Source organism: Alexandromys fortis, unplaced genomic scaffold, assembly GCF_014885135.2.
Source record: "Alexandromys fortis isolate MF-2015 unplaced genomic scaffold, M_Fortis_MF-2015_v1.1 scaffold_119, whole genome shotgun sequence".
In the NCBI taxonomy this organism is placed as follows: domain Eukaryota; kingdom Metazoa; phylum Chordata; class Mammalia; order Rodentia; family Cricetidae; genus Alexandromys; species Alexandromys fortis.
The window spans coordinates 3,790,821-3,817,233 of NW_026067991.1; the positions used below are offsets into that span (position 1 = coordinate 3,790,821).

The window sequence follows — 26,413 nt, forward strand, 5'->3', positions numbered from 1 at the left end:
GGGAAGCCATGGAGGAACACAGAGGCAGCGTGACTGATCCCTATCTCCTAAATGAGACAGGGAAACGAAGTGTAAAATCCTACAGTGACAGAGGGCTGGCTATGGGAGGCTTTGATTAGCTCAGTACGCTGTCCATCACAGTGTGGGGTACAGTGGGCGGTGCTTGGGGAAAGCAGTGATCTTTGTCATTGATGTCAGAGGCCCAAATGCTCAGCTTGGCTGCCTCTGTCCCACCTCTTTCCAGTCTGCTATAACTTTCCAGCAGGGACTAAGAACCTGGGCAAGGTCCATGCCAATGCTTTTGCTAGCTGGGACTGTGGATCACAGCCCCAGATAATTCTTTCCTTGTTCCACCCGAAGCAAATCCAAGTATGGACAGGAGATGCCCATGACACTGTTCTCCCACAGTGGTCTTCTTAGGAATGGATTTGTCTATGGCTCTCTATGGCTCCCAGGCCCATGAGGACAAGGACCACGTTGTCTTCTTCATTGTTATTGCCTCCAAATTTAGCAAAAACTTGGCACGCGGTGGTCTGTATTTGTCAAACCATTGACATTTTTTAGGGGTTGGGATTCTAGTTCGGGGAGGTAAGATAAGAACACATCTTCCCCAGAAACTGGAATGCCTTTTGTTTTCTATAAATTGGCCATGTGACTTTCTTGGGAATCCCATTGGTCGGCCCAAGCCTGTGATTCAGCCAATGGTGACGGTGATCTTCCTTCCTCTGTGCTCTTCCAGTAGGCACCATGGGGCCTCTGGTCACAAGCTGCCATGCATCCCAGCATCTCCTCTGTATTGCACATGTCACCAGTCACAGGTTGCAGATGGTAACCCTTCTGTGCTTTGTGTGCCTTCAGTGTCATCGATCATGGTGTTAAACGCAGCATCTTCTGTAGTATGGGTCAAAGTTTCTTGAATCAGATTAACCGAGGTCACTCAATTCCTGGACTCGAATTTGGGTCTCCTGGCTGTCTTGTCTAGTGACTGATATTGATGCGTGCATGGACCTGAAGTTCTAATCATGTCTCAGATGTTTCTTGAAATTGAATGTTCCCTTCCCTTACAAACATGGGCAGTCATCATGAAGGGACGGATGGGGAAGCCACGGAGAATTGGAATGTGAATAAAAAAAACAGATGCTGTTCATACGTAATGTACATGGTCTCGCTCTGAGAGATGCAGGAGAGAGGGAAAGCTGGGTAAAGTGTGTGGGGGCGGGCAGTCGGGTAGAGGAAGAGGTGGACCGCTGGGGAATCTGGTTTTATTTGACCAGCAGAGGGCAGCAGGGAGCAAGGTTTCCCTGAGGCCGTAAGAACGAATTGCCAAGCAGCTTAGTTCCTTCTGTTTTTTTTTTTTTTTTCCTTCAAAATGCAGCGAAGCCAGGGGGAATGTTACAGGTCAAATTCACCAAGCCGAGTTTGAAGAGAGCTGGAGCCTTGTTTTCCTTGCCAGTTAGGGCCGAAGAGTCTGACTCCAAGAGGTAACATTCTGTCTGGAAAACCACTTTTTCTAAATCCCCCATCACCCAATCACAAAGCACATGTTAGCTCCATATGGTAACGGATAAAGAAGACTGAAGGAGACTCACACCGGATGCCCCCGACCATCTCGAGCTACCCGGGTGAAACAAAATCCTACACTGCATATTTCCAGCACTATCTGCTATATGTTTGCTTCAAGCTAATCTGAGCGCAGGGAAGGAAAGGGATTTAGGTAATATTTAGTTAGAAAGTAAACAGATATTAAAAAGATAATACTTCCTGGACTGAGGCTATAGCAGAGTCTTAGAGCACTTGTCTCGTATGTGTGAGGTCCTGGATTCTACCCTCAGTGCAAAACAAAACTTCCTGAACTTTTTCTTGTGCATGTGGACCTGGAGTTGGGTATGGTTTCTGATTTAAAGGTTTAACTATTCGTTATTTCAATCTGACTGCAGCAAACAGTTTTTTTATTTCCCCCCCCCCCCCCTTTAAACAGGGTTTCTCTGTGTAGTTCTGGCTGTCCTGGAACTTGCTCTATAGACTAGGCTGGCCTCGAACTCACAGAGATCCCTCTGTCTTTGCCTCCTAAGTGCTGGAATTAAATGTGTGCCACCACTGCCTGACTACAGTTTTCCAGTTTCTAAATGGTATTCCTGTTTCTCGGTGAACATTAAAGAAGCTGCAATTTAAAAATGCAGATGCAGCATTGGAAAGCTAGCTCAGCAGTTAAGAGCACTGACTGCTCTTCCAGAGGACCTGGGTTCAATTCCCAGCACCTATGTGCTTACAAACGTCTGTTACTTCAGTTCCAGGGGATCTGATGTCCTCTTCTGGCTTCCTGGGGTACCAGACATACATATGGGCAAAACACCCATACACATAAAATAAAAATAAATTTAAATGAATTTTTTAAAAGTACAAATGCAACATAATCCCAAGAAGCAACAACTTGGGTTTTCCCAAAGATTTTATTGGCATTCAGTTCTAGGTCTTTTTTTTTTAAATATTTCTCACTCTTTCCCTCTCTCTGTGTGTAGTGTGTGTGTGTGTGTGTGTGTGTGTGTGTGTGTGTATGCATGTGTGTGTGGTATCTATCTAGGCCAGGAGAGGGTACTGGCTCCCCTGGAACTGGAGTGACAGGCAGTTGAGATCTGCCCAATGTGAGCGCTGAGAACTCAGGTCTTCTGCAGGAGCAGGACTTGCTCTGAATTGCTAAGCCATTTCTCCAGCCCCAGAAAGCTTTTCCTGGGACTATGATTTCTCTCTGCCCCAACTGCAATGGAAATGTTTTTACTTATGCTGGTGTTGCAGCCTGTGAGCTCTAGAAGAGGGTGCTGGAGCCAGAGTTAGAGTAGGTTGTGAGCGGCCTGACTTTAAACCATTTATTGTTGTATGTATGTATGTATGTATGTATGTATGTATGTATGTATTTATTTATCAGACAGGCTGTCCTGGAACTCATTCTGTAGATCAGGCAGGTCTTGCATCAGAGATCTTCCTGTCTCTGCCTCCTGAGTGCTGGGATTAAAGGCGTGCATTACCACTCGGCTCAAATCATTATTTTAAAGATTCGTTCATTTTATGTATATTGATGTTTTGCTTGCACCTACATCTGCAGACCAGAAGAGGGCATCAGATCACACAGAAGGCTGCGAGCTTCCAAGTGGGTACTGGGAGTTGAACTCAGACCTCTAGAAGAGCAGCCAGTGTTCTTAAACACCAAGCCTTCTCTCCAGCCCCTCAAATCATTTTTAAAAAGATTTATTTTTATAAGTGTGTGTGTGGTGGGGTGCTATGCACATGAATGCAGGTGCCCAAGAAGGTCTGAGGCATTAGATCCCCTGGAGCTGGAGTTATAGGAAATTTAAGTTGCCTGACATAGGTTCAAACTCCAGTTCCCACCTCTCCAGTTCCCTCCAAATTCTTTCTTTCTTTCTTTCTTTCTTTCTTTCTTTCTTTCTTTCTTTCTTTCTTTCTTTCTTTCTTTCTTTCTTTCTTCATCATCTTGGTGGTTGGAGAACTTAGTCTGTATATGTGGTATTGATTTCTTGATTTTTTTTTCCCCTGAGATTTGCCTTGGGACTCACTGAGGAATGCTCCCTGAGCTTGCCGGTGAACTTTGACAGAACGCGAATGTTTGTGTAAAGAGGTGAATGGGAGTGGCGGCTTCGTTCCTTCTAATGCTGCACTCTCGGGGCAGCTCCTAGGTCAATCTGAAGCCTTACAGGTGTGCAGCACAATGAAATGGGCTAGGCCTTCAGACTCGGGTGAGGTGGCTCAGGAAATACATGACTAACAGCACCATGAGTGATGCAGGCCCAAGAAACCAACTAATGTCAACCAGACTTAACTTCCCCGGCTGCAGTGGCTGTGCTCCTGAGTCACTGGGAGAGGGTGTGCCCCAAGCCAGGTGTTTACCCCAGCAGCCAAGGGGTCATAAAAGTTGTTGAAGAAGAAATTCTCCTCCTACGAGCAGATGTGCAACAAGGAGGGGCCTGAGCCTCTGCATTCAGACTTCCTGATGGATGTAGGTCAAGGTGAGGAGGGCACAGGTCAATAGCAAGGCCTCCTCTCACTGGCCTTGTGATCTTATTTCTCTGAACCTACTTTTTTTCTGGGAGAGGTGACTGGTTTTGATTTTTTATTTTTATTGGTTTGTTGTTGTTGTTTGTTTGTTTTGTTTGTTTTTCGAGACAGGGTCTCTCCGTGTAGCCCTGGCTGTCCTGGAACTCAGTTTAGACCAGGCTGACTTTGAACTCACAGAGATCCACCTGCCTCTGCCACCCGAGTGAGAGACTAAAGGTGTGGGTCACCACTCCTGGCTGAGAGGTGGTTGCTAATGCTTACTGTCAGCTTGGATAGAGAAGTGCCTGGGAGATGTATAAGCACAACTCTAGCCATGTCTGTGAGGGCATTCACAGAGAGGATTAGTTAGGCTGGTGATGATGGGGGTACCTGTTCTGAATGTGGGTGGTGCCAGCCCATAGCCTGTTGAATGACAGACCAAATAAAAAGGACAAAAGTCCTCTAGTGTGGACATTTTCCATGTCTGTTTCCTGGCCACCATGGCTGACTGGCCTCCTCTCCCACACACTCCTGTCACCACCGTCTTCAGCCTCATCTCTGGCCCAGAGCATCAGAGCTGAAGGAACAATGACAGAGACCCAGGAGCTGTGTGGCTAAGCTCTTCCTCTGTTTACAACGGCTTTTCTTGGGAACTCGGTAGTGACAAAGCTATCACAGCTAGGCGACTGTGCCTCCCCTGATGGCCAACCAGAGCACAGCACGGAGGGAGGGCTGCCTTGCCTCAGCTAAGGTCCCTTCCTCGGCAGCAAGCTTCCATCAGTCCTTATAGGGAGCCAGGACAAATCTGGGCAGGAAGAGCGTGCCTGGCTGCCAAGACCATCAGATACCTTACAAAGCAAATGTTTTGTCAAAACGAGAGGAATGTGACACTCCACTTTCTTTTCAAGAGTTCTTTTCATTAATTCTGTTATTAAAATACAAAAACAGGCTTCAGTGGAATCCTACCAGCAGCGCCAGGAGGCCGGCCGCCCGGCTGGTGTACAGACGTTTCATCTGCGTGGCCAGGTTATTCTGAAGCCCTGAATCTGGGACGAGGATGCCAGAGTGTCTGAGGCAGGAGCAAACAGACTAGTTCTTCGAGGCTTGGGCAGCTGGGACCTGGAATTGTGTTCTTTTGTGGGGTGTGTGAGGGGGATGTGCCAGTTCTGAACACTCACCCTGTTCCTGGAACCTGAGGTGGTCACCTCAGTTGCCATTCCCACCACCACTCAATAGCAGACAGCATTTCTTCTAGTTTGTTCTGCCATGGTCTCAGTGCTTTGGGAGGCAGATGTGGTCCAGAGCCAACTCCCCTGACATCACCCCAATGTGGTGTCCAGAGGGCTACATGTCAGTATCCACAGGCCTGCACACTAAGGACTGTGAGTCGCCTGCAGAGAAACCCAGAGCTCAGGAAAGCTAACTGGCCCAGGGCCACATAGGTGCCAAGATCCAGAGTCCAGGTTTTCAGACTACGGTTTAGTCCCATTGCCTTTGTGCGGCTTCTGTTTCTGTCACAGATCAGCTCTGGGAAGCCAGAAGGAACAGCACCCTCACACAGTATGCACCCTCACACAAGGCGACCGGCAGTGGAAGACAGGCCTTCTCGGCCATCCAGGACCTGTGCTTAAAGCCAGCCTGGAAATGGGGTCTTCTCAACTGTCACAGGAGGGGATGCGATGGGGGAGGAATGGTCAGGGAAGGCAAACAACTGCCTCAGGGCATCTTCTGGTTTTCTTTTTTAAAATCAGTGTGTAAGTGTACACATGTCCACAGGCATGTATCTGTGTAGATGTGTGTGGATGCCAGAAGCCAATACTACGAGTTCTTCTCAGTTTTTCTCCACGGATGCAGCTAGACTGGTTGGCCAGCAAACCCAGGGGTTGTCTTGTCTTTGTCTCTTCACCCCTAGGATGACCGTGCCCCACTTTTCCTATGATGCTGGGCCTCACGCGTGCACAGCGAGCGCTATTGGCTGAGCCCTCCACCTACTCCTGGCTGTTCATTTTTTTGAACTGAAAATTACAGCTTAGAAATTGTTTGATATGTATGCATGTTTGCCTGCATGTGTGTATGTATGTGTCTGTGTGCGCCACATGCACGCCTGGTGCCCACAGAGGTCAGAAGAGGGCATCAGATCCCCTGGAGCTGGAGTTGTGAGTCATTGTGAGCCACCATGTGGGTGCTGGGAATCGAACCCAGGTCCTCTGGATCAACTGCGGAGCCATCTCTGCAGCCCCAGGTTCATCTTTTTGTAATTCAACTCCCTGTTTTAAAAAGGAAAAGAGCCAGGGAGATGGGAGATGGGGAGGTGGGGCAGTGGCTGTTGTTTAGTGAGCACGTAGCACGTTTGAGGTTATGGCAAAGTTCCGGAAATGAAGGGTGGTGATGCCGCATAACATCTCGAAGGGATTCCCCATCACCGAGCTCCACACTGAACTCCACAGTAAGGATGCTCATCATGACACACCCAAAAAGCGTCGGTGAGAGCAGAGGCTAGCTCCAACTTCCCAGGGTTCTCTTGAAAATGTAATTTTTACCCTGATTAGAAATATCCTCCCCAATTAGCCTCCTGTTTTTAAGTGCCTTGGTTTGGCACCTTCAGAGCCCTTCTTCACAATGCTTAGGGGACGTGTGAGCTCCCAAGGCCACCTAGCTGGCAGCTGGCAGCTGAAAGAGGCCAGAGTCTGTAGTGGCTGGGGTGGGGAGGGTCTTTCTGGAATCACAGCTTCTCACTCAGATGGGCTGACCTCTGCTAAGAGGGCTATGGAGCTTTATTAAAGAAATTAAAATGCATGTAATCAATTGGGTTTGATGCAAGAACTGGGCTGAGGATTCTGATCCTTGGAGATAAAGGCCCGAGGCTGGAAATCGGTTCAGACTTTTCAGCCCCACTGATGGATTCAGGCAGGGGGGGGGGCAGTGTGGGGCTGAGCAGCTGTGAAAACCCAGGGATGAGGTCCCCAACTTTTCAGAGGTTTATGGACGGACGGGATGGACATGGGACCTCCTGGCATAGGCTGTGAGTCCGAAGGGAACAGCCCTGGTCAGAGAGAGTGCAGAGTTCTTGAGACAGGCCCTGACTGGGGGCAGGTGCTGGGCCTGGGTACTTGAGTCTTGGCTCTAGCCTGGAGTGTCACTTGTGGACACCGGGTGGTCATGGGACTGAAGAAGCTGGCAGGCAGCCATGTGACTCTAAGCCTAGATACGGCCGTCATCAGTCTAAGTTGTGTGTACTTAGGAGTACAAGGAGAAACTAAACTGCAGGCATTCATTTTTAAAGTAGTTCCCCATGCGGTCTGGTGCCAGATGGACAGTCAGGTTGAGAGGGGATTGCAGGGACCTTGTGCCAGTCTTGCTGTGGCTGGTGGTATGGCCTGCAGTGCTGGTGTGTGTGTGTGTGTGTGTGTGTGAGAGAGAGAGAGAGAGAGAGAGAGAGAGAGAGAGAGAGAGAGAGAGAGAGAGAGAGAGAGAGAGAGAGAGAGAGAGAGAGAGAGAGACTATCCACCAGCACTGGCTGACAGGGGAATGGAATGCTATGAACAATCTCTCTTAACATTAGGTGGCCAGGTGAATTCGAGGATTCGGTGTGCTTGACTCTCCTCTTAAACTGCTCTCAAGGTCAGCCTGTGTCTTCTTAAAGTTCTGTGAAAAGGCAAATGCATGCTTGGGTAGGACGCATCTGGTGAAAAGATCCCAGGAAACTGTCCTTAAAGGAACACGCTCCCCATTTGAGAGAAGGGAGAAGATACTTTGGTGCCGTCATTCTCACGGAGGCAGAGGCATCTGTTCACAGTGTGCTCCGGGATGAAGTCAGCAGGGCGGGACATCACATTTGGAGACCAGGCTTGGAGCAAGCACATGGGTGCACAGTGCCAGGTTCCAGGGTCCCAGGAACAGAGGCAGAGTATAGACTGGTGGTGCTGCTGATCAGCTCACCGAGAATAGAATACACATCCAAAAGACAAGGTGAGGTTGGGCCTGCGGGACTTTGGAAAGAGGCCCCAAACTATCACCTTTGCTGCAAGAGGCTTTTTGGAGGAGGTGCAGCCATCTGGATTCAACCGGTCTTCAGCATGCACTAGCAGCCACGTTCTTCTGCCATCTTTGTTGCAATGACGTTCCATTTCCAGACCCCTTATGCTTAGCAGCTTGAGGTTCAAGATCCCGCTTGCTCTTTGTATCTTAAGTGGCTAAGCCAGCATCCGAGATGACAGCTACCATCCATTCAGAAAGCTCATGGACGCCTGGGAGGGTGAGCATGGAGGGCCAAGGACTGTGGGACAACTGCTTTGGACTTGCTGGGGCCACCAGCATATTCATAGCCTCCAATCACACTCCCCCTCGAGGGGATGGGCTAGCTGAACTTTCTGCCTACGGGAAGCTTTGCACCCCAGTTATCGCCTTTAAAAACTTTGTGTTCACGTAGTGGCATGCTTTGGGGCTTTCTTCTGCCACTAAGAACATCCTGATGTCTTTGCTTGGGTGGCCAGTAGCACCTCCCAGGGGCCCATCTCACTCAGTCCACAAAGAGAATACCCATCTTAGAATATTAAGAACCTTAAAAATGGGTTCAACTTGCAAGCAGGGCTAAGGTGTGTGTGTGTGTGTGTGTGCGCGCGCGCGCGCGCGCGCGCGTGTGCACGCACAAACACATACCTTATGCAAGTGGGTACGGAGCATCTGACTAGGCCAATTAACTTTCTCAGTAAATCACAACCAGCATATCCCTCTGTATCCACCTCTTCTTTTGCAGTGTGTGAATGTCATTCTGGAACACAGATACCTGGATCCTCCCCTCCCCTCCCCTCCTCTGGCCTTCCTCTCCATTTAACTGACTCCTCCATTATACGCCAGCAACATCTAGGCGCGGTGATAAAACTGCCACTTGTATCTAAACATTGGCCCGTGTGGGACCCACGCATGCAGCTGACTCTCCTATGAAACGAGAGCCAAGAGGGTCAGGAATCCCCTGGCTCCCCTGTTGCTCAGATACGTTTAAGCTGTGAATGCCATCACCACTTCCTCCCACACTGGAGTGCTTTACTGGCCCACACCTGCCAGACTTGGCTTCTGTGGCAGAACCCACACCCACAGGACACCGTTCTATTCTGGCGGAGCTCCCATATCTACAACTAGCCTCTCAGCCCAGTTCAGTTCAGTCGGCTTTCCTCCACAGCTGACACACCTGTTCTTAGGCCGCATGGTCTCTCTTGGGCTTTCTGTTGCTTTCATAATATGGAGGTGGCTTCTTAGGGATTATGTCAATAATAATAATAATAATAATAATAATAATCTATCTAAGTAGGTGAAAAGTTTTGGGCTACACATCAAGGGTTTAGGGGAACCTACTGCTGTTGTTATGCTAAATGGACATGTTGTCACAGTGTCTTCTAAATATTTATGTTTGTAGCCATGCTTGTAAGATCTGGAGGAGGCAGAGGACTTGATATGGCCATTGCTGTGGTTATCTGCACAAGACTGGACCTGACAACATTATATCAGGAAGGGGGGGGTGAGAATAAGGCCCTTCCCCTGAGGAGTTATTGTCATTGCTGGGGGTAGTGGGAGTGGGGTTGTCCTTTTCCTTAAGTGGTACAGTCACTGGTAGGCAGGGTGCCCATGCTCCAGTAAATAACACACCCATGCTCATCCGAGGAACCCTAGCTTAACTCTGGGCACTTAAGAATAAAACAAAAACCATAAACACGGGAAGGTGAATTACTGGGAAGGCAGGGTTTGGAGTAATAGGGGGTAGATGTGATAAAAATACATTATATACATTTATGAAACTGTCAAAAACACATTTATAAATTATTTTGCATTAGAGGAATTCTGTAATTTTCAATCTATTGCTAGGAAGGGGACATAGGTCCCATGTAAATGACATTCTAAAATGTCTTTTTGAAAAAGACATTTCAATCTACTCTGAAAGTCTAAATGGCAAGTCAAGCTAGCTCATGCTTGCTGATTCTCCAGGGTCTGTGCGTATGTAGAGACTTGGCAAAGGAGGTTCAAGATGGCAGGATGCTGTTCCAACTCTCATATACATGCAAACCTGGGGCATGGGAAAGGTCTTCCTGCCTCCCTGTCGCTAGACCAAGACTCCAGGAGAGGCTGCTACGTGGGGTTCTTCACTTAGAAACCATAGCCACTGGCCCTGGGCTCTGGGTGTGCGCAAAGGAAGCCTTAGCATTAATTCTTTCTTGCTTTTGTTCTTAACCAGGTGCACATAGTAACGAGGAGCCAGGTCACCCAGAAAAACCTAGAGCACTGAAGGACTAGAGCCCAGAAGATCAAGATGAAGAGAAAAGGGGACAGGGGAAGAGGCAAGAAAATAGAGAAGACTAAAAGAAAAACAAAACCAAACCACCCAGTGGCTCCTACCCTTCAGCTGCGATCCAAATACCAATTAAGGCCGTTTTCTATGGAAAAACACATTCTATGTTTCAAATAATAAAGCTGGGTATTTTCTACATAAAGCCAAAGCTTCCCAAAGTATTAAGGAAGCATTTGAGAGAAACACAAGGTTTTGTTTTTAAAAAGATACCAAAAAGTAGAGTTTTCTTCCCAAACTGAGGTGAATTTAGCTTTTCTTTTGTTTAGCTTTAGCTTGGACGGGACACCCTGAGACTCCCCTAACATTACAGAAGCACGAGCATCCTGGACTCTAGCAAGGCCACTGTCACCGAGCACACGGGAAAAGGCAATCATGGTAAGAAATAGGACAACATAGCTGCTTCTACCTCCATACTAGTATTAGGGTCAAGATCATCACACTCAGACTCCTCGGAACTGTTCGTCTCCTGGGTTGGCAGCATGGAGAAGGGGAAGAAAGAGAACACAGTTAGAACACAGTCGCCTGGCTGGAGAGAGGAGAACGTCAGAGAAGCACGGACATGGGAAACGGGGCAGAGAAACAACCGGGGGCTTTTCAGGTGGAGTGTGGGTCGTCATGGCAGAGGCATGCTCTTGCGGGGACTGCGGACACCTGCATATCACATCAGAAAGAGCAATGGGAGTGTCGAATGGAGCCTGAGTGCTGGAATGAAACTGGCCTCTCCCGCAAAGCCAGGCTTCCCACTTTCTTTTCCCCAAAAGGCTGGTAAAGAACAGGTTTTGTAGCTCTTTTGCTTTGGAAGGCAAAGCGCTTAGGACATAGTCAGTGTGTGATTTTCATTGTCCCCAGGCAAAGCATTTCAGAGGGGTCATCTTAAACAGGGAGAGCACATCCACGTTGCTCCCAGATGGGAGAAACCCCGGTCTGCCACACTCACGGTTGGTGAGTTCAAAGTAACAGATAATTTACAAATCAACTAGGACTTCACCAGTATGCCTCCCTATTCTTTCCACGCACAGCGAGAATATGAGGACATTGCTCAGAGGTGATGCTGGGGAAAAGAAATGAAACTTTACTAAGGACAAGACAGCCTTAAGTGCCAAACCTCTGCCTTCGCAAGATCAGGGGTTTGGAGAGTGAGCCTGTAACCTGAATGTGTTCCCAATCCTAGGCTATTGGTAGCTTCGAGACGTTTAGTATGAGCCAAGCATCTTACATCTCTAAGAAAAGAATGCAAGATGATTTTTGCGGTAAAACATCTTGCTTAATCACAAAAGGAAAGGAAACGAGAGGTACTTACTTGAATTGAAGGTGCCAGGAGAAATAAAAAATAAAGAACAAATTGATCTTGCATGCAAAATCCTGCTAAACTACTTCCCCTTTGGTCCCCACACCGGGCAGTAGATAAATAAGTAACCAGTCTCCACCCACCCAAACTGCCTGTGATAATGCCTCAGGGAAGGAATGGATGAGAGGGACCCAGGTCCACAATACCTACTCACTTTAACAGAGACTCTGTTGCCCAGAATATCCTTGGGTTTACGAGGCCCTGTGGCTTCATTTTTACCCGTGTTCTCCACTTCTGCCCGCTTTCTCATGCGTAGAGTATGCCATGAACATGACTTCCTGTTATACCAAAAAACGCACCAATCAAAATGGCAGGATGGGGCAGAGGGAGGTGGTGGGCGGGCTCACCACCACTGTCTATCAGATGAGATGCTCCGGTGAAGCCCCTGCCAGCTTCGGGGCCCTGAACCTTCCGTGCCAGCTAATGTGGTGGCTGGGGCTGACATCACCTCCAGCTGGAGGTGAGGATAACGCTGACCCTTCCTGAAAGGCATACCAGGTAAAGTGCAGCATTTGGAGAAAATGGGTACCGGGTCACCAAACTCGGGGATTTTTGATCATCCAATGAAGACTTCAAGGATCGGGTGTTTTGAAGGGCATAGTGGATAGGGAAGGGTGGAATGGGAATAGAATAGGAAAGATAAAGGAAATATATTTCATTCTGTAAAAACAAGCCATAATACCTCATATGTAAATAAGACCCAATAGAATGATTTTGAGGTTCCCATGTTGTTATTTGTGTCTGGGGCGTGGTACCGTCAAGCACTGGGGAACCACCAGGGTTTCTGAGGAAGTTGCCGCCCACCTCTGAATACTTCAGGGCAAGGTTTCAACCTGTGTCCTCTGTGTTATTCAGTGCTTGTGACTCCAGGGCTCTGTCAGCCTCTAAAAGGTGTCAGAGTTTCCCTGCTGGAGCAAGGCCCAGTGTGTGCTCCCAGCGAGGCGACAGTAGCAATGCTCTTTCACATGTCCCGATTTGGGGTCACAGCTACAGAGGGCAGGCTCAGAGCAGAGCCCTGGAATCCCACATCTGTCAGAGTCGAGGACAGCAAAGGCCACGACCTAAGTAAGCAGCATCAGGGACCCGAGCAGCAGCTGCGTTTCATGCTTACAGGGTTTGCATGAAGTTAGTTCTTACACGGACTGGGTCCCGTGTTCCCACTCCGGTGTTTCCTGGTTAAATATGGGGCTCTGTAGACAGGGCTTGAGGGAGAAAACCTTCATGAAGGGAGAGGCGGGTGAGATTTAGAAGAAAAATACTTTAAACTATAACAGCAAGCCCCTCCTCCATGGTACTCCAGGGCCACCAGGAGCCTAAGGAACACAATGCAGGTGTTCTACAAACATTTGCCGCCTAACATCCCGCCTCAGCGATTAACCTGAAGAGGAAAAGTGCACCCGCAATTGTGTTCTCGCATGCTGTGGGAAGTGGGGTCCTCCTGAAGGCCAGAGCTCACCTCACAGCCTTGACCAGAAGCTCTCCAGGACTTCCCAGAGCCTCTGGCTCCAAATCCTCTACCCCAGTGAATCAGACATGGACGAGACCTAGAGGACACCACTCTTAAAGTGCAGACTTTTGTCTCCTGTCTTTTATTCCCAAATCCACGCCCCTACCCCCAGGGTTATCAAGGACGTCCCCGCTGGAAAGGATTCGAGGGCAGGAGGTATACTATTTTTGTGTGCAGGTGGGGGTTATGCCTGCTTTTTGCCACCTCTGGGCTCCTCAGTGTGCTTGGTGAGAAATAAATGTTAAAAATAGTGTACCGAGGGACGCAAGTGGCAGGAGGGGTTCAATTTCAAATTCTTCTTCCCAGAAGAACACGTCACCATGGTTTGGGGAGCTTCCATCTCTTGGCCACAAGCCCAGTGACTGATGTGGACATAGTCTGTGACATTTATCCTGGGCACCATCACCAGTTTTGTTCCCTGTAGTCATGCAGGCCCAGGGAAGGGGAAGCGAGTGGTCTTGGCTGAGAAACACCAATACCACGTTCAGTCAGCTGCTCACCTCCAGTGCCACCAACCCTTGTGAAACCCTGGCTGGCAAGAAACCCAGTGGCTAGTGGGTGCACCTATCTATTCTCTTTGCCCCTTCAACCTGTGACCAAGACATCCAAGGTGAGGAGGAAGGTAGACTCAGTGTCTGGGTAACGAGAGCACTGCCCTTTAAGAGGTACCTCTGTGAGATTCTGCCACGTCAGGGCTCTGTGGCCTTTCCCTCCAAGGTCTCCAAAATGCTCATCTCTACACTAAAACGGGCTGGGCTGATTTCACCGAGGGGCCACTTCTGGTTTCTGTGGTCACCTGGAGAGGCCAGGTGACATCAGTAGCTTTGGTTTCCTGACAGAGAAGGGCCAAAGCAGAGCGGTTCTGCTGGTGCCGGAGCTCTGTCACCTCATGGAAGTTCCTTGGACCCTCCCACGGGTGAGTGTGAAGCAGAGGAAGCTGTGGGAAAAAGCTAACACCACCTACACTAGTCACCCAAGGACATCAGCACCTCAAGGTCACCCTGTTGCTGGGAGCCCTCCCATTGCACCGACTTTGTATCGTTCCCCTTCTCTGAAGTCAGAGAAAATCCAGAGGGGGATGATTTAGAGGAAAGGGCAGGGTCCAAGGTTTAGCAACAAAGGCACTTTTTATATAGGGAAAAACTGCCAATATAGTCAACCAACCCATAAAACAAAGAAAAGAAAGGAAAAAAATCATTTTCACACTCAAAAGTCTGAGAATAATGAGATGGGGGGAAAAAGGGTCAACTAGTCTTTAACCTCATTAAAACATGCTCATGGTGAAAATTTATTTTACATATTTAAAATAGTACATTTAAAATTATTAGTTACATTACAGGTACAATGATGAACATTGTGGCTCCTCATCATATTGCACAACCTGACTTTATCCATATGGGTTTCTTTAAATAGTGCAAAATGCTTTATACAGGAATGTGTCCAGAAGGGTTTGCAATCAAAATAAGGAAAAGAAATATCTTACAAATTACCATGAACATATATTAAAGTGACAGGGGAGGAGAGAAATAAAAATAAAAAGTTACAATCTGTACAGAGGAATTGCCATGGACAACCAAAAAAAAAAAATATCCCCTTTCTTTTGGGAGAAGCAGCAGGCTCTGGCCTGTCCAGGCCTGGCATTTGTGCTAAGGTCGTTTTTGGGTATCAATCAAAAAAATATATATATATCAGTAACTTCATACAATATAAATAGAAGTCCAGTCCAGTGAGTCCCGTGGTGGGTCAAATGTAGCAACGGAAGGCATGTCTTTTGTCACCTAGGGTTTCAGTAGGGTTCTTTTCTTAACGAGTGGGGGGAAAAAAGAAGGGGAAAAATGAACAGAAAATTATAAACAAAAGGGAAAGAAAATTCACCATCACCACCATCACCACCACCACCGTGACCCCAGAGCAATCCAGACACCCCGAGCTAGCAGCAGGTCTGTTCCGTTCCTCTCACCCTGACCCCACTGACGTCATCACAACAAGCAGCAGTGGTTCCCTACTGTGTTGGCATTTTGGGTTCTTTCAGTTTTGATTTTTTTTTTTAATGCACATGCTCCTCTCCCAGGAAGCCACGGAGGCACTTACTTGATGTTCCCGTCACTATTTTCTGCCACTGCTGTGGCTTTGGTGAGGGGTGCCAGGATGCTGCCTGGGACCCAGCCTTCTGCTGCCGGGGAATGGTCGCTGGCAGGCTGGTACACCAGGCACATGTTCTGCTGGTTGACGGCGAGGACCTGGACCACCTCACCTTGGCTCACACAGATTTCGTTCTCTTTCAGAGCATAGTAATCTTTGATTACCGCCATGGACGAGGTCCCGTTGCAGCCGCCCAGGTCGTTTTGCTAGGAGACAGGGGCAGAAGGAAACACAAACACAAGGATGGTTCACACGGGCTTGCTCTGCACCCTTCGGCACGGCTAGAGGCCAGATGGCCCGCTGGCAGGATACAGAGCAAGCAGAAGGCTCCTGAGTGAGGCCGTTTTCGTCAGCATGCTCTGAAAGCCCTTTTGACAGCAATACAGTATTATAACCCAAGCCAAAGGCTTCGGATGATGCCCGGAGAAAGCTAGACGCACATTCAACCTGGAAGCTCCTTCCTAGCATGCAGCCTTCCTGATGGCATCCTCTTGCTGATGGCAGGAAGAACCTGTTATCAGCACAGGGACGAGTAAGCACTTGGACAGAGTGAGGTCAGGGCAAAGGTCAGGTCAGGGGTCACAATCCCCTCTATGGAAAGAACATAGACCCTGGAACGCTACATTTTCCCCCTCTTTTTTTGAGAACTCACTTGACACACAATCCATTACCTTGGACTCGTAATCCTTGCACCTCAGCCTCCCCAAGTGCTGGAATCACAGGCATGCATCACCGTGCCCAGCTCTCTTTATCCTTTGGAGAAGCATCGCTTGCCTGTGCTCCTCATCCTGGCCCTCTCTGACACAGGAGTAAGAATGGAGCTACATCCAATGCAAAGCTAAGGCCCTGGGCTACCCTGTGAAAGGGGAATCCTGACATCTCCCCGCCACAGTATGGATTAACACAGGAGGTGCTGCCCATGTGATCTCTTCATGCGAATCTATGGCGGCTGTGTCTAGACAGACCTGTAACTCCCCAGGAGGCCAGGCTGCCTCCTAGGGCATGGTGAGAGCCAGAAAATCTTCCATAGGGCTGACAAAATGCCAAAGTGACTTCAACTGATTCACACGGGCAGGGTTTTTCTAGGGCAGAAAATTATTTCAGGTGATATGATGAAATAGGTGGGGGCGTGACTGTGTTACAGGACTGAACGTACACATCAACAACGCATTTGAACAAAGTCGGCATCAACTAGTGATTTGGGAAAAGAACGGCGTCTAAGAAATCGGACCATGTGGGTAAGAAATGCAGGGGTTCCGGTTCCTAAGACCTAAGGTGTAATGGAGAATACTCAGGTCTGATGGGCAAATTCTCTGAGGTTGAAAAGTAAGTGAAATCTAGGAGCTTGGAGTAGACACCAAGTAAACCGACTTCTAGCCCAGCATTTTCCCATTTCTTTCCTATTCCCACTGCAGTTCAGGATGAAGCCAGCTGCGCAGACTGGGCCTGTGGTAGAAGGCCCCTCAGTGGCGTTTGAAGTATGGACTACGGAGCCTAGCTTCCGCGGGTGCTTATCAATGACCAGCTTCCTCTTGCCACATCAGCCAATGGAGGTGCGGGTGCGCACAGCTGTTAGATGGGGCTGTCTCTTTCTAATATGGAAACGGGAGCTGTTGGTTCCTAGTGTCACAAGAATCCTCCACATGTAGATGCTATCTGCCCTTTAACGCACAGTGCCTCAGCCAGGGGAAACTGGTTTCAGTTAGTTACATGGGAAGAAAGAGAAATAAACGAGGTTCAATTATACTTAATGGATTGCTCCTGCTAAGATAATGGACAGGAAAACAGGCCGTGTCCTTGAGCGACCCCTGAGGTCTTCGAGGTGGTGAGGGGATGAGTAACAAGCTGCCGCTTACCTTGGTAGCTTCAAACTTGTCCACAGGCTGGTGGTAGTCGAACCCCGGACTGCCATTGGAGGTAGATAGCTTCAGGGGTGGCAGAGGCGGGTTGTAGCTGGAGCCCTTGGGAGGCTTCTCGGAGCCCACAGGGACAGACGAGTAGGGCCTGGGGCTGGCTTGTGGGACCCTCGGGGGCTGGGAGCGGACCACAGCTGTGCCCCTTTCCTTCCGCTGATACTCAATGGGTGACTGTAGTGCTGGGGGAAGAAGAAGAAGGAGTTACTCTACTTTCAGGAAGCCCACAGGGAGGCAGAGGCCTTATGCTAGGCTATGTGTGTGTGTGTGCGCGCGCGCATTTAAAGCGCTTCAGAAGGGGACTGGCTGCTGCTCTGACACTTAAATCTGCCGGAAGGAAGAAGTATGTGTAAATGTTGGCAAGAGACAGCGCTCAGAATACGTGAGTGTAGGGTCTCTGTGAAAATGGAGGGGACAAGGCAGGTAAGGGAAATGGAGTGCACGGTGTCTAGGAAGGCTCAACGAAGCAAGATGCCCCTCTGAAGAGGGTGAACAGTGGCTGTATTAAGTAAACTTAAAAGCTTTAAATTCAGGTCCCATTGCTGAGGTGCACCTGAGGAACACGCACCTGGTAGCAGTTAGCAAACAGATTTAAAAGGAGTAGGCCGAAGGCTTCTCACCTCATTCAGGAGCCACTTGGAGGCCAAAGGCAAAGAGGAGCTAAGCAAACGTGGAGGGAGGAGAGAGCCTAGCTGGGAAACGCACGCGAGAATGGAAATAGCAGGCAAGGGACCAAGCAAATGGCACTGGGGGGCAACTCAGAGGGTGGAGAACCACTGGCTTGGAGGGAAGGGTCAGTTCTGCTTCGCTTTACCGAATTTAAGATTCAAGGCTCCAGGTCTAAGCAATAAAGAGGAACAGTCAGGAGAGGCCGCTGTGGGCAACGGCTGTATGAAGGGCTTTCAGGGCAGGCACAATTAGGGCATTTTTATTGGTGTTTACTGCAACGACTGTTTAAGTGGATTACCAGCTGCGGCCCTGTACACAGCGATGGGGTGCAGCATGCATTTAAAGACTGGACAGGGTCACGTACCCCTTTCTCATCAGGTCTCGGGAGGGAAGATTGGCTGAGACGCCTGCACATGTGTCTGTAAGCAGAAGCCTGATCCTGTTCTGTTTTTACATCACCTTTCTTGAGTGTAGAGAAATCTATAGTGGGTCTACCAGAGCACAGCCCCTAAGGCTCCAGAGAGATTTTTGTGGGCATTGACTATGTAGGTAACAATTAGCTCGTTCAGCGATGTCCCCATCATTCACTATAATTAGAAGGAAGGTCTACTGGGACCACGTAAAATCTGAATCATTGACTGGGCCGAGAGCAACGTGGTTCCACGTCTACGCACATCACAGAACATTTAAGTACTTTCTTGCTAAGTAAGCGCTCTACAGAGTTGAGAAGTCTACCCATGGCACGGAATTGGGGAGCCACCTGGTTATGAGCAGTAACTACTCTCAAGCACTGGGAAATGCTGTTTTATTCAATAAACTTTGGAGGCTAGGCCTGCATTCTTTCACTAGCCTTAATTGGAAAACTAAGTCTTGAGATCAGAAAGTCTCTCACCTGAGTGAGAACTGAGTCTGTCTCAGCCTCCTGATTGGCGCAATCACAGATATGTACCACCGTGTCAAACTCAAAACGTGGGCATTACTAACAGTGGGCTTTTGTCTTTTGGATTTAGGTTCTTTCTGCTGGTCACCTGCCTGGCTGCCCCTCTCCCATGCTCCCCGCTCCCTTCTCTTCTAGGGAGCACAGGATGAATGTCTGCTCTGACGCGGGGAACCATATGGAAGAACCTGCTCTGAAGTTGCCTGCTAACACATACTGCTTTTGCTTAGACAACTTTCTTAATGGCTCCAAGTCTGTCTTTCCTCATCTGAAAAAAGGCAGGGTGATAATCCAGCCATGTCATGCTGGTGTGGGGATGAAGGGTGAAGAAACAGACAGAACACTTAGTTTAACTCCTGATGCAGAGAAGGTGTAAATACACGGGAATCACTACTGTTAATTTACCTCTGGTTTTAGCTTATTAATTTTTATTTTACTTTAGGTCTGAAGTGATTAGCTCAAAACCCTCATTCCCACTTCCATACTAGAAATCTATCATAGAATGCAATTTAATGAATCTACTTTACATATGCGCATCTTTTGCATGAAATCACTCTAGCAACAAGCTGTGTTCATCCAAAGTTGCATATTTGGAAATTATAAACTATATAGATTTCAGTTTTAGCCCAGGTTGTTTAATTGTCAATGTTGAGAATAAAAAAGCAGCTTGGGAGCTCTTAGTGCTCCACACCACAACTTTTCCATTGGGAACATGGCCCCTAAACACTGTCTGTGAGCTAGAGACAGAACTGAATGTCCATGTCTGTCTTTAAAAGTCATGGGATCTTGAGCCAGGCAACGATGGTGCAGACCTTTAATTCCAGCACTGGGGAGCAGAGGCAGGCGGATCTTTGAGGCCAGCCTGGTCTACATAGAGAGTTCCAGGACAGCCAGAACTACACACAGAAACCACGTCTCGAAAAACAGAAGTCAAAGGATCTTGTTCATAGCCTTCTCTTGTTTAATACTCAGGCTGGGACTCAAGATTCCACAAATGCATGCTAATAAGTAGGTATAGTGTGGGAAGCCCTTCTGTATATGTGTTGCCTCTATTGGTTAATGAATAAAGATGCTTTGGCCTAGGGCAGGGCCCAATAGAGTAAGGTGGGAATTCCAAGCAGACAGAGAAAGAAAGAAGGCAGAATCAGGGAGACACTATGTAGCTGCCACAAGAGACAGATGCTAAATGGAACCTTGGCAGTAGGCCACAACCACATGGTGATGCACAGATTAATAGAGATATAAGAGCTAGTTAGAAATATGCATAGGCTAATAGACCATGCAGTGTTTTAATTAATACTGTTTCTGTGTGATTATTTTGTGTCTCGGCGGCCAGGAAATGAACAAACAGCTTCCATCTACATAGGTACTCAACCACTGAACTATGTCCCATCCATAGCCTTTTGTTTTAAGATGAAAATGTTGTGTTACATTCCTTACCATGGAGAAAAGTGACAAGCAGGTGTAGTGTAGGTAGGCCTACCTTGAGGTAGGTGTAGTGTGGGTAGCCATGCTGTCCTGGGGTAGGTGTGGTGTAGGTAGCCATGCTGTCCTGGGGTAGGTGTGGTGTAGGTAGCCATGCTGTCCTGGGGTAGGTATGGTGTAGGTAGCCATGCTGTCCTGGGGTAGATGTGGTGTAGGTAGCCAATCTGTCCTGAGGTAGGCATCCATCCACATGTACACCCCAGCTTGGCTAGAACAAATCTAACTCCAAAATCTCTTTTTCATAAAACAAGCTAAGTGAGGTGCCGAGAAGCAACGCGTCTCACCCAAGATCCTCAGCTAGGATGGTGCCTCTTACCTTTTCCCCCAGCAGCCGTTTCCACACTAGACACATAGACAGTAAATGCTATGTTCACATCACCTAGAAGAGTCTAGAAACTGCACCAGCAAGGAGACAGACCAAGGGAGGGCCCGTGAGGATATGTGTGTTTGTGCAAGTGTGCATGGCCATGTGTACATCCCAACAGAGGTAAGTAGTACACACCAAGGTGGTCCAGTGTTATGTCCACATACATGTTTCAGTATGTATGGGAACAAAAAAGGTCATATACCACAATCCTTGGTACTCATTAGTAAGAAGAGATGGGGCACCTGGGACACTTGTGGGCATGCACAGACATGTATGTATGGGGACATGTGGCTGTGTATACAGAGCTCAGCTAAGAAGAGGCGATGCACCTGAAAGCGATATCCCGTGTGTCTATGTATGCATGCATGCTTGTATATATACAGGTGCATGCTCATGAGACTGCATTATTGGTTCCATTTTGCCGTCAGCGTCAGGCCCAGCTCAGCAGAGCATCACTGCCTCCCGGTCGTCCATCTCCACTCATACAAAGCTGCAGGTGCACAGCTGCAGCAGGGGCAGAAGGGAGACACAAGCAAGACAGCAATTCTATTGCACCGTGTGTGCACGTGTGTGTGTGTGCACGTGTGTGTGTGTGTGTGTGTGTGTGTGTGTGTGTGTGTTTTAAGACGGGGTTTTTCTGTGTAGCCTTGGTTGTCCTGAAACTCTTTCTATAGACCAGGCTGGTCTCGAACTCACAGAGATCCACCTGCCTCTGCTTCTCGAGTGCAGGGATTAAGGGTGTGAACTGTCACCTCTTAACGGATGCCTGTAGGGTCCACATTATCTGTGTAACCACCAGTTTATTACTAGTGGGAAGCTGGGTACTACTGAGTTAGGCTTAGCAATCGTCTTCTTTGAAAGGGGCGAGGCCAGCTAGATGGGTAGCTTAGCCAGGCTCTCACCCGCTGGGAAAAGAGGAAGGATTTGAACTGTTTTACCAAACTCCTAGTTATCAGTAGATAATCCTGAAGAGCCTATGAAAGGAGCAGCCACCCACTACAAGGAGAGAGAACAAGAATTACAGAACTTAGGGCCCTAGGATACAGGATGGGCCTGCTTGTTTTATAATTTCCCCCGAATTATTACCAGTTGTCCACGGGGACCACAAAGGCACACATACACAATTTCCTATCGACAAATACCCCTTCGATTAAATACCCCTTTCTCCTACCTCTTTGTTCCATTTATGCCTCAAGTTAAGGGGCTTCTGAAGTTGTCTCTGGAGCTATATGAGATTGGAGACCATCTCCTAAGTCTCCATGAACTTAGACCCAAAGATGCTCAGGGGTTGGGCCCCCTGAAATGGCCTTGCTAGAAGCAGGCCTATCACGTACCATTTAGGAAGTCCCTCTGAGTTTCTAGGACTTGATTGATGTCCTGTACCCAGGCCTGCTGGATGTCCGAGTTGGCAGCCTGCAGAATGACCCTCTCTGAAGTCTCCCTGTTCATGAGTGCAAACTTGCAGGGGTCATTGTCGACATTCTCCTCCAGGACCAAGTAATTCATCTGAAATGAAACCAGTTTATCCTTTTCATACTCAAGGAGCTAAACTAAACCAGAGACCCACTACTGTCCTTCAAAGCGGCTCTTTCTAAACTCCCACTTTGTTTTCACTTGCATTTTATGTTTACGTGGGTGCTCTGCCTGCATGTATATCTCTGCACTATGTTCGTGCTGGGTGACTATGAAGATCAGAGGAAGGTATCAGAACCCATGGATCTGGAGGCACCATGTGGGTACAGGGCACCGAACCCATCCCCTTTGGAAGTGCTCTTAAAGGCTAAGATGCTTCTCCAGCCTCTTCTTAAGTTTTTACTCTCAGGAAATGTCTCCAAATCTTACTGTAGATCTGAGTAAAGTGTCTAGCTTCTTTCTGTCTTTGGGTGAATGGCATGACCAGGCATACTTCAAGATCATGCCGAAGACTGGACCTGGGCCTGTCCTTGCTTCTCATGGTGATCACCAGGTAGCTTCAGCCCCCTGATGCTCTTTTGCTCTTTGCCCCTCTGCACCCCACTGCCCCTCTTTACCTTGATGCTCCTTTTGAACATGTAGCCTGGGGTGAGGGACCCCTTTCGGAGCAGTTCACTGAAGATGACGATCTGCTCAAAGAGAAACACACGCCTCTCCTTGGTCCGGGACTGCATGCCAGCATCCAGCTCAATCACATAGAATGTGTCTTGTTGCAGAAGCTTGCCCTGGGCCGTTAGGGTGCCCTAATAGAGACAGGGGTGCAGGGAAGGCCGTGAAAATCAGGGAGACGGGTTCAGCTCTCGCAGGCTACGTTTCCTATCTCTAGGGGATGTGGAGATAGACCTGACACGAAAGCCTTGGGATCCTAGCCAGACACTGAATTGGGATCCAATTACTCATCCAGGGATACACTATGGAAATTTCCCTGTTCATGTAAGGTTCCTAAAAGGAAGGGGCTTAGGTGATAGAGTCAACAAGAAATAATGCCCCCCGAATGCCAAAGGAACGAATGATCGAGGCCTTATCTGTCCTCCCTTTTTGAGACAGGATCTCACTGCGTAGCTTTGGCTAGCCTGAGACTTGCTAGGTAGACTAGGCTAGCCTTGAGCTCTCAGAGACCTACCTGCCTGTTTCCTGAGTGATAGGATTAAAGATAGGTACCACCTAGCCTGGTGCTTTTTTGTTCTTTTGTTTTTAAGTTAGGGAAGATTGGTGATGTTTGGAGCAGGCCTTAGCCTATCTTCCCTCCCTGCTTTGAGAATCTTTCTGCCTGGTTTCTTTGTGGCATGGGCTTGGGAGTATGCTCATTGTTATGAACCTAGGACCAATTTGTGGCCAAAGAGAGTACTATAAACAGGATCTCAAAGAACCTGATGACTTGGGTCCCTCTCACCTCCTTCTATTCTTTAAGGTAAGGGTATTCGGAAGTTTTTGTTAAATAGATCAGCTCCACTTTTTACAAGGCCGGAGATCTTGTGATCCCTCTTAAAAGGACTCCAGCTATCAAACCACACACCACCCAGCTGGGGTGGGAAAGCCTGCCTGCTTTCCTGGCTTGTAATCAGCATCCCAGAGACATTTTCCAAGGGAATGTGTCCATCCAGCAGGTCTCACGGAACCTATCGGAAAGCGCCACCACTTTATCATTTATTTCTTTGATTGCTCTGCAATAAGAAGACTCTGACATCTGGGACAGGGGTCAGAGGGTCTATGAAATGTACTCTGTCTTAGGGACAACTTTTGCCCTTTAGTGCAAATGTCAGTCATGCCCTGCACGTGGTGCCATATATTCCAAGCATTCCCTGGCACAGAGGTCATTTTTCCCTTTGTGTTGCTGAGAAACACTGACTGCCAAGGTCAGCAGGAGAACAGGCTTATCTCCACCTGGTCCAAAGTTAATATTCAGCCAGTGCCCAGCTAGCCAGGAAAGCTCAACACCCTCCATTAACATTACCCAAGAACACAATACAGGACTCAGGTAGTCAGGTAAAGAGCAAAACTACAAGGTTTGAGAGGGAGACAAAGAGAATGAGGGGCCCAAAGAGAGAGGAGGAGCATGCTCACTGTCCTTCCCAAGCAGCTGTGGGAAGGCAGAGCAGATTTCCTGAGACTTAAAAATGAAAATACAGGACAATGGTGCTTGATTTACAAGAGAAAACTTCACATTCTCGTGTGTGGCTTTACAGTACACAACACACACACACACACACACACACACACACAGTCTCAGATGGGTCAGACAGCACAAACAGATGGCCTCCTTCCACTCCGTGGGCACTTCCCGAAGGGACTCAGAGAAAGCTAGTCAGAAAACACCAGGGTGGCTAGGTTGAAGAGTAAAAGGTAGCAGAGAACTTGATTTGCTTACAATAGCCCCAGACTTGGTGAGAGAAAAGGAGACAATCTCTCCAGGCTGATAACAAGAAACCACCGATAAAGTCAAGAGCACATGTGAGCTGAGTAGCTCACTGATGTTAGCGTCTGACTGAGGTCTACCTTAGAGAGCTGGGAGCCCATGCAAACCTGCCACCTGGTTCCTATCAGGCCAGGGCATGAAGAATGGACTAGAAAGGAGACAGCCCAAGGGAGACTAGAGGACAACCCCAAACCAGGTTGTAGCTTCTCCCACCTCCAGGGACATCACAGCTGGCTTTCCTGCTGCACTTTATCTGAGCTAACCTGTGCTAATTTAGCAGGGCTGGTCTGGGTAGAACCTCTTTCCTAATTATCTCAACTTCCAGGAATCCCTTTGATCTAAGAAAGAATAATACACTCTTAGACTCTGGGATTGCTAGGAAATAGGATTTTGAAAGGGGAGATTTGGACAAACACATAATATCATATCAAGAGGGAAGGTGACGAGATTCAGGAAAATGCCATGGGATCCAGAAGATGCCACCAACAAACTAAGGAGCGAGACTGGGAGGAGACCCTTCCTCTCGGTGCCCAGGCCTCAGACCCACTGGTGAGGAGGGACCTCTTCCAGACCAGTGTGTCCTCTGGACATCTGCTTTCCTTGTCAAGGAACAGAAAGGTGTGATATCTTAAACAATCGCTGATCTAAAAATCCAACCATGATACAGACTTCTAGAAAAGACCCGCCCCTGAAGAAGAGTTCATTTCCCCACTTGGGTTCCTAGCTTATCACACATCCCGCAGATCCTCACCTTTCTTAATCAGGGGAGGAAGGAGGGAGGAGACTGTGGCTCAAGCAGTCCCAAGGAACTTTGTCCCTTCCCAATCCCCTTGGAATTCTGACACCCCCCCCCCCAGTTTGGTCAAAAGCATATTCCTGCCTTATCACTGAACTTCTGCAATAGTTACATCTTCCAGATCTGTGAACTGGAGGGGCTGTGGTGGGTGCATGGTGGCTTCAAAGGGAAGGACCTCCGTGGCCTGGCTCCTGTCTACAGGGGTGGGGGGGGGTGCTTAGCGGCACTTTGAAGGGCTCACCTCAAAGCCCTGCAGGCGTCCCAGGTTCATCATGTCATTGCACCGTTTGGGAACAAGGCACATTAACTCCACCGCTTTCTGTGGGAAAGAACACATCACTCAGGATGGGGGAACAGGATCTGGTAGGAAACTCGCAAATTCAGGGCTGGGAGGAGGAACCTATCTCCCCTAGGCCCTTTGTTTTCAGAGAGGGTGCGGTCCCTCGCTGCTCGCTCTCAGAGCACTGTGTGGGGTTTTAGATGGGACAGGCTGGTACTGGCACAAGGGCTCCACGACAGTAGGGACACAAGGGGGACATGTCACCTGGCCCATCTTTTTTCTACCTCCCGCCTTTTTTAAACTTTTCTGTGTTGCTTTCAGAATGTCCAAGCAACAGCTTAGCCTGGTTGTTAAAACACAGGCGGTTCTGACCTAAAATAACCTGCCAGGAATGGCTGCAACCTCTTTGGCTTAAAATAATCCCCATGGCAGCACAAAGGAACCACTTAGGGGGTAATCCTCTGTGTGTGCTGGGGGGATGGAAATGGAATAATTTGTGTTAGGGTCAAAAGGCGCTTGGAGTTAGGGACAAAGTTGCAAAATGAATCTCTGCAATTTTACCCAGTGTCAAATGTTACCCTCTCTCCCTATATCCAGCAAGAGCCCCAAACGTTAGTGGGCCTGGCTCTGGGCTGGCCCAGGACAGGATTCTGGAATTCTCAGAAACACTCAGTGTTCAGTAGCACTTGCCAT

General features: G+C 48.4%; 1 protein-coding gene across 11 annotated transcripts in view; it reads right to left on the minus strand.

Moving 5' to 3' along the window:
• Positions 1–26,413, minus strand: part of Kalrn (kalirin RhoGEF kinase) — a 603,131-nt gene that overhangs the window by 19,769 nt on the left and 556,949 nt on the right. For 6 of the 11 annotated variants that reach the window (XM_050159714.1, XM_050159713.1, XM_050159712.1 and 3 more), the window contains 7 exons: positions 25,682–25,759; positions 22,786–22,971; positions 22,090–22,261; positions 17,241–17,479; positions 15,334–15,590; positions 11,890–12,013; positions 10,794–10,853 (listed from right to left, as the gene is read on the minus strand). In XM_050159714.1, coding sequence (XP_050015671.1) covers positions 10,794–10,853; positions 11,890–12,013; positions 15,334–15,590; positions 17,241–17,479; positions 22,090–22,261; positions 22,786–22,971; positions 25,682–25,759 — 1,116 coding nt within the window. Of the gene's footprint in view, positions 1–10,793; positions 10,854–11,889; positions 12,014–14,502; positions 15,045–15,329; positions 15,591–17,240; positions 17,480–22,089; positions 22,262–22,785; positions 22,972–25,681; positions 25,760–26,413 lie in introns of those variants that run through there. The other 5 variants (XM_050159728.1, XM_050159727.1, XM_050159715.1 and 2 more) reach the window with 4 other exon arrangements.